The 10,328-nt window shown below is 37.8% G+C and overlaps 1 protein-coding gene across 1 annotated transcript; it reads left to right on the top strand.

Annotated features, from left to right (window-relative positions):
• Positions 1-153: 153 nt before the first annotated feature.
• stk17b (serine/threonine kinase 17b (apoptosis-inducing)) lies at positions 154-10,214 on the top strand. The gene is made up of 7 exons (XM_048193982.1): positions 154-992; positions 4,421-4,633; positions 4,729-4,867; positions 5,063-5,189; positions 5,326-5,374; positions 6,413-6,592; positions 7,615-10,214. The coding sequence occupies exons 1-7, from the start codon at positions 874-876 to the stop codon at positions 7,850-7,852; spliced, it is 1,065 nt and encodes a 354-aa protein (XP_048049939.1). The 5' UTR covers positions 154-873; the 3' UTR covers positions 7,853-10,214.
• Positions 10,215-10,328: the final 114 nt, after the last annotated feature.

Genomic DNA, 10,328 nt, shown 5'->3' with positions numbered 1-10,328 from the left:
ATAGTAGCATGTAATATCTGCTATTTATAGGTATTCATACATAACATTAAATAGCCGAATTATTGATATCAGTATTTTATAAGGTATCTATCTATCTATCTATCTATCTATCTATCTATCTATCTATCTATCTATCTATCTATCTGTACAATGGGCGAATTCTAACGACCACGATGATGACGGTGGTGGTGACGTAGGGCCTCACTTCTCGTGTTGGCATCTGAGCAGAATTTGAAACTGAAGAACACCGGGGGGACAAGAGCTGGATCCCAGAATCCCAGAATCCAAAACTGACTTACCTCAGCATGAACTAGCCAGATGAGCGCGTTTACTCTCCGTTCAGCTTCATTCAGAGTTTATTACAGATAACGTTAACTAGTTTGTCAGTTGAACTACAGCTGTTGTTCCCGTGAGAAGAGGAAGAGGGTGTCCGTTTCTAACTTAGTGTCGTGATTTTGAAAGGAAGCGCTGTCCGTCCGTCGGTCCGTTTGTATTTTGAACAAAATGAGTCGAAAGTATATGTACGTTCGTCTAAATAAAGGACAAAGTTTAATCCAGGAGTTTTAGCGGAATCTTTGAGGGCTAAATGAGCTAATCTGCGCTAGCTAGAAGCTCTTAGCATCAGTTGTCGTGTTCAAACTCAACTGAACTCAGTCCAGCGAATTAATTTATTGTCAACACTTTTTGCATAACCGCGACGCGAGCTAAACTCTCTCCTTCTGAAGACGTTTCACCGTTTACGGCGTGAACACCGTCAAGAGGCCGGTGGCAGTGGGTGTTTTTTTCCTGGTGGTGACTCTGAACATGAGCAGAGTGCTGGTTAAGTGATAATAGCAGTCTGCACTCTTCTTCACTGGACACTCGCTGGTGGTGATGGCCCGGAGGAGGCTGGACAGTCGCAGTGGATCTTCGGCTCTGCTGTCAGAGATCCACACTCACATCCACACGGATCCTCTGGACGCCGTGTTTGACATGAGCAACGAACTTGGCAGGTGTGTAAATACTCCTCATTACCTTAAGTCGCTGTCTCTTTAAGTGTTTCTATCTTAAAATGCTTAATTTGATGTTATCATAATGTTTTCGGTAACACTTTACAATAAGGTTCATTAGTTAAACATTAGTTAATGTATTAACTAACATGAACTCACCGTGATGAGCAATACATCTGTTACTGTATTTACTAATCTACAGTTGTTCATGTTAGTTCACAGTGCATTAACTAATGTTAAGATTTTAATAATGTATTAGTAAATGTTGAAATTAACATTAACAAAGATTAATACATGCTGTGTAAGTGCAGTTCATTATTAGTTCATGTTGATTAATGTAGTTAACTAATGTTAACTAATGAACCTTATTGTAAAGTGTAACCATGTTTTCATATGTTAATGAACATTATATTGACTGCAGAACTGATGCTTATTTCAGTTTCGGTATGTTGTCCTGAATGTGGTTGTTCTGTCATAATTCTCATAAAAAGTACTGTCAGATGTTAAATGAATAGATGGGTAGATTTTTAGGGAACTGTAGCATGTTTTTGTCCTGTCAGTCTTATCTTTGCTTGACGCATTATTTAGTTCTGTGCATATAGTTTGAATATTTATCATTACAATTTTAAAATAACTGTTTTCTATTTTAATATATGTTAATGATTGTAATTGATTTCTGTGATGGGAAAGCTGAATTTTCAGCATCATTACTTCAGTCCTCAGTGTCACATGATCTTTCAGAAATCATTCTAATATGCTGATTTGCTGCTTAAGAAACATTTCTTGTCATTATCAATTGTTGAAAACTGTTATAATAATATTAATAATATGTTTAATTTATATAGTGCCTTTGCCAAGTTCAAGGATGCTTTACAAAATCAGTAACAATAGACAGTCGATTCACATAATCATAAACAGTCATTTCACAATCAAAAATCAGTTAAGTGGACAGTAGACATTTGCCCAGTCCAGAGATAGAAATGATTGCAGCTGCATATCATGGTACAATTACGCACAGAAAACAGAGATACATAACATAGTATAAGTAACAACAGAAAAAGGATAGTGGAAAATGATAGTCAAATTACAAACAAAGATAAGTAGATGCAACATTAATACACAGAGAGAATTACAGTTTAATGCATCCTTGCTGAATAAAGACATTCATTTTCAAGTTATTTAATCTAATTGGTAATGTGCATTTTGTTAGAATATTAGTCATATATTGCCAATCAGGGAAGTGTTGTGTTCCCAAATTCTAAGCAGATATATGAACTTTAGGATAGATGTTTCCTTGGTTTATTTTGTCACAGGGTGAGTAGGACTGGAGGTTTTCTGCTGTATGGAGTTGGAGTCTGTCCTGCTTCTGTATTATTCAGGATTGGAAAGGCCTTGCTCACTGAACTGTGACTAATATGTGTGTGTGTCATTGCTAAAGCTCTACAGCAAGGCTTTGGAGCTTTTGCAGGAAGGAAACCCATGTGGGAACCAGACCCAGTTTTGTGTTGTGCTGTAGATTATACTGTGAATACTGAGAAAGAGGAAGTGATATTGGTCTCTTCCTCTTTCTCTCATACCATTTGCATACAGCCATATTCGGGTTGTTTTTTATGCTGCCGGCTGTGTTGTTTAACAGGAAATCATTTCACAGTTCACTTACAGTTTTAACTCGTCAGTGTTAAGATGTTTTGTTGTTTGTTTCTTTGGAGGAAGGTGCAGTTCTGTGGAAAGAAAGTATGAGTTTTAAAACTGTGATATTTTGCATGGGTTTTATGTGAAAATAACTCGCAAAGTTGCTCAAAAAGCAGTTTGTTTTGAATCAGAACCAGTTAGAATGGAGTTTATTGGTCAAGTGCATTTTTGACTTCTAATGGAGAAATATCCCTGGATTTATCCTTGGCCTGAGAAAGTCACATGGAAATATCAATAGTGAATATTCATTCTGCTCATGTGTGGGTTTTCTTTATCATATAAATATTCACAGTTTAAAATTTTTGAAGAAATGAATAGCAAGAAAGCATCACAGGAATAAATTACATATTAAAATATATTGAATTATTTTAAATTGTAATAATATTTTAGGGCTGCACGATTAATCGCATGAGATTGTCATGCGTGTCTCGTCAGTAAAGCCGGTTCTGTGATTAGCGGTAAATGTCCATCACCTGCTTTCAAATGGAGCGGCACTTAATATACAGAGCCGTAGTTCGCGGACAAGCTACGCAATATCGCGTTCATAATCGAAGGCGATTCATCTGCGATTATGAACGCGATATTGCGTAGCTTGTCCGCGAACTACGGCTCTGTATATTAAGTGCCGCTCCATTTGAAAGCAGGTGATGGACATTTACCACTAATCACAGAACCGGCTTTACTGACGAGACACGCATGACAATCTCATGCGATTAATCGTGCAGCCCTATAATATTTCACAATATTACGGTATTTATTTTTGATCAAATAATGCAGTCTTGGTGAGCATGCAAGACTTTGTTCAAAAATGACCCTAAACTTTTGAATGTTTGTTTGTATATTTTGAATTTTACTGTCTACTTTGACTTGGGCCCAAGATCTAATTCAGTTCAGTATGCAGTATGGCTCTACATTCAGTATGATACATCCTAAGATGTATTATAACAAAATTGTTAATAAAGATGATAGGAAAGATTTTGAGTATATGCTTGTGGCCTAATGTCTCACCTGTTCATGCTGTGACAGTAATTGCAGTTTCTAGAGTAAAGACTGGTCCACATCAGTCATCTAACCTGATATTAAACTGTGAGAACATCAAATGGAGGGTTTGACTCAGTTAATAACTATCTGTGTCATTTAGAGCTTTGGTGTGAATGAGAGAACTGCTATCCGCTTGTTAAGTCGTGACGTAAGGAACGCCGTTTCCGAGTCCAAGCCTCGACTCGTTTCACTTGAGAATGCAATCGACGGCCGTTTATGAGCGCTATTTATTCATTTTAAACATCAATCATTTTAACAAGTTAAACATTTTAAATACTTACAGTCTACACAACAGTCTCCGTGCTCACAGCGTCACAGATATTAATATTTTATTGATTTATAAAAGATGAATCATTGTCTGGTCATCTGGAATTTTGGTATGGAGATAAAGGTTATGATTATAATTTTTTTTCACCACATCGTGTATGTATATTAGCACCATTTGTTGTTTTCTTGTGGTATGAGATAGAGCGTTAGGACCCGGAAGCGCTGCCGCGTGACGTCAGACTTAACAACCGAATAGGTGTGACTGAAAGCATGCACACTGTGACAGCTTTACAGTGCATCATAAGTATTTGAAAACCCAGATATTAAAAATTTAGGTACTTTATTTAACTCTCAAAATTTCCCACTTGTCACATCTTGCCTCCATTATACTCATTTTATTCTTTCTATTCCTCTTTTATCACCTCCTTCAGGGGGAAGTTTGCAGTGGTGAAGCGGTGTGTGGAAAAGGCCACAGGGAAAGTCTTCGCTGCAAAGTTCATCAAGAAGCGCCGACGAGGTCGCGACTGCAGGGCCGAGGTCGTTCATGAGATTGCCGTTCTAGAGGCAGCGAAGAACAACCCTCGTGTGGTGAACCTGCATGCTGTATATGAGACCGATCATGACCTCGTTTTAATGCTGGAATAGTGAGTGCTGTGATTAGATGCATCAGTTTCATGTCTCTGTTCACAAAATGATTGCTGGGTTCAGTACTAAGAATAACCCTGAATGTGTGTGTTAGTGCGGCAGGTGGAGAGATATTTGACCACTGTGTGTCAGAGGAGCTGCTTCCTGAAGGTCAGATCACCCGTCTGATCAGACAGATGCTTGAGGGCGTTCACCTACTCCACCAGACAAGCGTGGTCCACCTTGACCTGAAGGTTAGATGCACGGCTGCTTTTAACATCTTCATTGGACGCATTCTGTCCTGAAGTTCCAGCCTTTTAACTATGATGGTTCAAATAAATATCATATGTCTCTCATCTGTAGAGCCATCTTATTTTGAATTTGATTATGTGCATTTCTTCTAAAAAGCGCCAGTTGTATTTATTGAGACTATGTTTTCTCTCATTCAGCCCCAGAATATTCTCCTGACCAGTCTGAGCCCAATGGGGGATATAAAGATAGTGGATTTTGGGTTGGCCCGCAAGTTGGGTTCTGCTGGGGAGCTCAGAGAGATTCTGGGAACCCCTGAGTACGTAGGTAAGATTTATTCAGTGTCATTCATCTTCAAATCCACACATATCTCTGTGTTCATGGTCTCATCATACCAGAAGAGTTCATGCTCAATGAAAGTGGTGTATTTAGTCATTTTGCTTTTTTTTTATCAAATATCTAGCCCCTGAGATCCTGAACTATGAACCAATCACCACAGCAACAGACCTCTGGTGAGTTTTAATCTTTTTCATCAGGTGTTTCAATATACAAGGTTCCCACAGGGTGATATCCAGACCTGGAAAAGTCATGGACATTTAATAAAATTGTAAAAAGGTCATGGAAATGTCAATGGTCAATAGACATTTTTCTATTTATACACAGTTTGTGGAAATTCATTTGTTGGGAGAAGTGAGAACTCTGAATGTTGTCTACTGTATTCTGCTAAGTAAAGACAAAAATAAACTTTCTTAATGCTCAACCGGAAAGATATACACTACTGTTCAAAGGTTTGGGGTAAGATATTTAAAAAAAAAAAAAAAAGGCTGTAATATTGTAAACTGTTGTTACAAGTTATTCCTGTGAGTTATTCCTAAGCTGAATATTCATTTCAGTCTTCAGTGTCATGTAATCTTTCATAAATCATTCTAATATGCTGATTTCCTGTTCAAGAAACATTTCTTATTATCAATGCTAAAAACAGTTGTGCCACTTTTTTTTTCTTTCTTTTTTTTCTTTTTGGAAACCATGATGTGGGTTTTTTTAGGTTTCTTTGATGAATAGAAGAAAAAAAATTGAAATATAAATCTTTTGTTACATTATAAATGTCTTTACTGGCACTTTTGTTCAATGTATTGAGACTTTTTTTTCAATGTATTGAGACTTTTTTGAATAAAAGTATTATTATTATTTTTTAAAATCCTACTGAGCCCCAGCTTTTGAACAGTAGTGTACATGTCTGGAGGCATGGCTTGCTAAAAATACCCCAAACAAACAAAAACTAGGTCAAATGTGTCCCAAACCCCTCTAAAACCAGCCAATAGACCAGCATGTCTAGGCTGGGAGAGCAGCTAAAACAAGCAAGCAGCTGTGGCAGCAGCAGGAAGGTTTAACCCTGCAGCCAAAACAAGACAGATTGATTCAGTTTAAAGTCAGTTTGATTCTAGAGTCAACTTTGTGCTAATAAAGGATATTCCATGTTTGTTGTCATATATGTTGTTGGCTTGTGTCAAAGTTGGTTTTAAACTGATTGTGTATTCTGTTGACTTCAGGAGTGTGGGTGTGATCACCTATATGCTGGTGACAGGAGAGTCTCCCTTTGCTGGCGAGGATAAACAGGAGACCTTCCTAAATGTATCCCAGGTGAACGTGGACTACAGCAGAGAGGCCTTCTCAAGGGTGTCTGAGCTGGCTGTCGACTTTATCCGGAAACTGCTGGTCAAAGCACCAGAGTGAGTCTGTCCTTGAGTCTGAGTGACTCTGATTTCAGACACTTAAGGCGCTTTTCCACTGCGTAGCACGACTCGGCTCGCTTTACTTTTGCTCAGTTTGCTTTTCCACTGCAGTTTAGTACCGTTTCAAAGTGGGTGGGATTATAGACCGATCGTTACAGTTGCGGCGCCTTCTCATCTACTGACCAGGATAATGCCATTTCTTATTTCAAGATGCGTGCGGTGGCTGTTGCTGACCATTTAAATCTAGCAGGTTTGGTGTCTTGTGTCGCAAATCCAATTACGCTGGTAATGACGATTCTCTCTGGCTTGCTTGGACCCTCAACCAAGGTGGTACTAAAAAAAGTACTAGGTACTGTACACGGTGAAAAAAAAGTGAGTCATACCAAGGCATACCATGCAGTGGAAAAGCACCATTAGAGGAAGTGAAGCTTGTATGCCAAGCTCAGTCATTGTACTGTGCAAAATTACGTACTGCTTCTAAATAAAGAGTCATATAATAAGTGCTATGTAATACCCTTCCCCACTTCCAAAACAGTAATTATTCTGGGTCGTATGGTTTTATTATGCATTACATAGTTTTAGAATTGAAGTCATTGCGAACATTTAAATAGGCTTACAAATTAACTTGTGCAGTGATCACTCTTTTATGGCTCAAAGTATTCAGATATTGACTTTCTTCATTCTCATAGATTGTATAACTGTTGGTTATCACAAAGTATAAAGTCCAGGTTTCATTTTCTTTTTATTTGTCTTCAAACATGCATTCACAATTGTAGAAAAGACAAAACAATTGAGAACAAATGAGATCAAATAGACTGTTTAGCAAAAATGGAAGCGATAAGTTTTGGTTGTTCTAAATAGAGTTAAGATTTTACATTTGCACAAGTTGTCATAAACTAATTGATGTACTTTGGTTTTATTACAGTTTTTAACGATAGTTTTAGTGTAATAGTTTCAGATTAGTTTCCACGCAGCCACATATCAAAGTCCTTGACATGAATTCTCCCTTCCTTTATCAGGGATCGTCCCAGTGCAGCCGACTGCATGACCCATCCCTGGCTATGGCTCCACTCTTCAGGTTCTGATCCGATCCCCGTGACCCCACGCACTCCTCGGGAAAGGAGTTTCGGGGGGAAGTGGTCCGCGCCACCCGAGGACCCTGAAGACAAAGAAAACATTCTGGACTCGCCACATACCAAGAGGTTTCGTTTTGAGGAGGACATGTCAGCCACGGCTGACGGTGACCACTTATGCTGATCCTAAAGGGAAATGCACTTGCACTGAATAGCATTGTCACAATTTTGGTCCTTGAGTACATTTCCCCACACGGCACCAGCAAACATGCTACTTTTTCACCATCCTTTGGTTGACCAAAGATGATCTTTTCACAAAAGGGCCAAATTCTGGTGTAATATTAATACTATAATAGTGAGAGATATCTATGTTGCTGTACTGTCTCAAGATTTTTGGATTTTAAATTATTAATTTGAATATATTTTTATTTTAATTTCCATTCAGTATCAATTTAATGTTCTGCAGATTTTAGCCCATATTAATCCCAACACTAATTCCATTACTGCACTTAAAGCAACAATAAGGGATTTGAAAAAGACAGACGCTTGAGAGCAGCAGGGCATTCAGTGGTTTTTAATTCTGCTTTAATGAAGGACAAGAGTGTTTAAGCAAACTGATATCAGTCTTTGTTCTCTGTGTCTCAATGTCAGAGAGAGTTCTGTTTGTATGATTAGACCTGGTTCATTCAAAAACACCTTGGGAGACTGTCTCTGTTAAAAAGGTTCAGTACAGGAATGCCCTCGGTGTATGGGTGTGTGTTTTGTCTTACATCCTCTCCTTTCGTGTGGTATTGACACATTAGTGGGCTCCGTAAAAACATGACTCAACACACACACACGCACAACACACCCTGGATTACACAAATATGTGTTTGTATGAACTTCCTTCTAGACAATGACTAAAGAAATGCAGGAAAGCACTTAAACCCTCTATTATATGTGTTTGTTTGACTAAAATATATTTGTAACGGCATTAGATTTAGTGAATCAAATGTATCTATTGATTTTAAAATGATCCTTGTTTTTAAAGATTTCCTTTTTTTACTGCCAACGTATCGTGTAATAAACTGTTCCATTCTAGCATTCCCCTATGGCAGGCGCCTAATATCACAATGCCTGTGATGGCCTATGATATACATAATCTTAAAATTACAGTTTTTATCTATGCACCAATCTGAGGTAACTCAGGGTTTTGTTACCTTTTTTGTACAGGTGTTTTTAAGCTAATGCCATTAACCGATGGAGGTTTCAGTACTCGTTCATTCTGAGCCTTATTCTCAGGGTTAGCTGTAACTGCAGTTTACCGGTGTATATTTCTCGAGTGCCTTTATGTGCATTTTTTTCCTCTATGCTTGAGCTGTACAGCCTCACTTGATTTCATGTAATACCAGTGCAGCACATTTATGTGGATTTATTATTATTAATGTTTACCCTGTTTTAATTGAGATACTGGTACACCCTTTAAACTGATTGCCTGGTGTAAAGTAAATTATGTGGATGGACTCTGTGGTTTTGGTAATGGGGAAACATATATGCAATAGGTTTTAGAAAGGAAAACAGTGTTAAAGTTATATTTATGGTCTTTGTATATGTAGGGCATGAAAACATGGGTTATTGATGAAATTATATGGTTATGGTCGGATAGTGAAGTATGTTTGGTTGTAATGAAAGTATGAAGTTTGAATTCTGAAATGAAGGCAAATGAATGTTATTGTGGTGGAAAATGGTTTGGAAGAAGGATTCATCAGAAAGTGTGCAGTAACGCAACGTATGAGGGTTAGCGAAATAATATAACTCGCACTGCTGAGGGTTTATTGGTTTAATATAGTTGACCGCTTTTCTGAGTGGCTGTTAGAACTGGAAATGTTAGTATTGCAGAATTCAGTCTTGAAGGTCGAGCCCTTCAGTTATTGTTCTCTTTAAAGAGGTGTGAAGAGCTCATGTGTGTTTGTGTGCTCAGGGCCTTACGGTTTCCCAGAGATGTCACCAGTCTGCAATCATAATAGAGCTATTGTCTCCTAAGACGGGAGGCTCTTGTCACGGTCGTGTGCTCACTGTATGCCGTCATCTTAAAGGAAAACTTGAATCTATTCCTTGCCTGGGAAACAGCCTCAATAATGTTTAAGGGCCATGAGGTATTTGAAGCTTAAATTCAATAGAGAATAGGCCAGGCTTTGGAGTGCATTTCTGAGCAGTTACTGTGGTATTTGCAGAAAGCTTGTGACAAACATTGTAAAGACACTTTAAGGGATAAACTTTGTTGATTGTCTTATTATCTTAGTTATAATGGAAGATACTTCATTTCATGATGAAAACTGTGTATTTTGAGTTATATGTACCATAATAAATGACGTTCAGTTGATTTACACAAATTCTAATAAATTCATTGAGAGTCTAGAGTTGTAAAGGATGTACCTTTAATATAGATTTTGTATGTTGTTGATTTATGACCCATAACAAACATTTTCAATTTTGTTTTTAAAATATGTCCATCATGCTATGACATTGATTTCCTGAAATAATAAAAAAGGATAATATAAACTTTACTAGCTTTGATGCCTGTCAGACTTGAATAAGTTCTTCTACTTCTGAAATGCATCATCAGACCCCCACCCACCCAAAATAAATCTTCCATAAATAACATGAGCAAAATGCCTTTC

Source organism: Megalobrama amblycephala, linkage group LG6, assembly GCF_018812025.1.
Source record: "Megalobrama amblycephala isolate DHTTF-2021 linkage group LG6, ASM1881202v1, whole genome shotgun sequence".
NCBI classification, from domain to species: domain Eukaryota; kingdom Metazoa; phylum Chordata; class Actinopteri; order Cypriniformes; family Xenocyprididae; genus Megalobrama; species Megalobrama amblycephala.
This window is presented reverse-complemented; position numbering and strand designations above follow the sequence as displayed.

What these genes read in the sequence shown, in the direction of transcription:
- stk17b (XM_048193982.1), top strand. Translation starts at nt 874, where the DNA reads ATGGCCCGGAGGAGGCTGGACAGTCGCAGTGGATCTTCGGCTCTGCTG. An exon ending in GGGAACCCCTGAGTACGTAG is followed by an intron (nt 5,190 to 5,325) that starts GTAAGATTTATT and finishes TCAAATATCTAG; the next exon opens with CCCCTGAGATCCTGAACTAT. An exon ending in ACCACAGCAACAGACCTCTG is followed by an intron (nt 5,375 to 6,412) that starts GTGAGTTTTAAT and finishes TGTTGACTTCAG; the next exon opens with GAGTGTGGGTGTGATCACCT.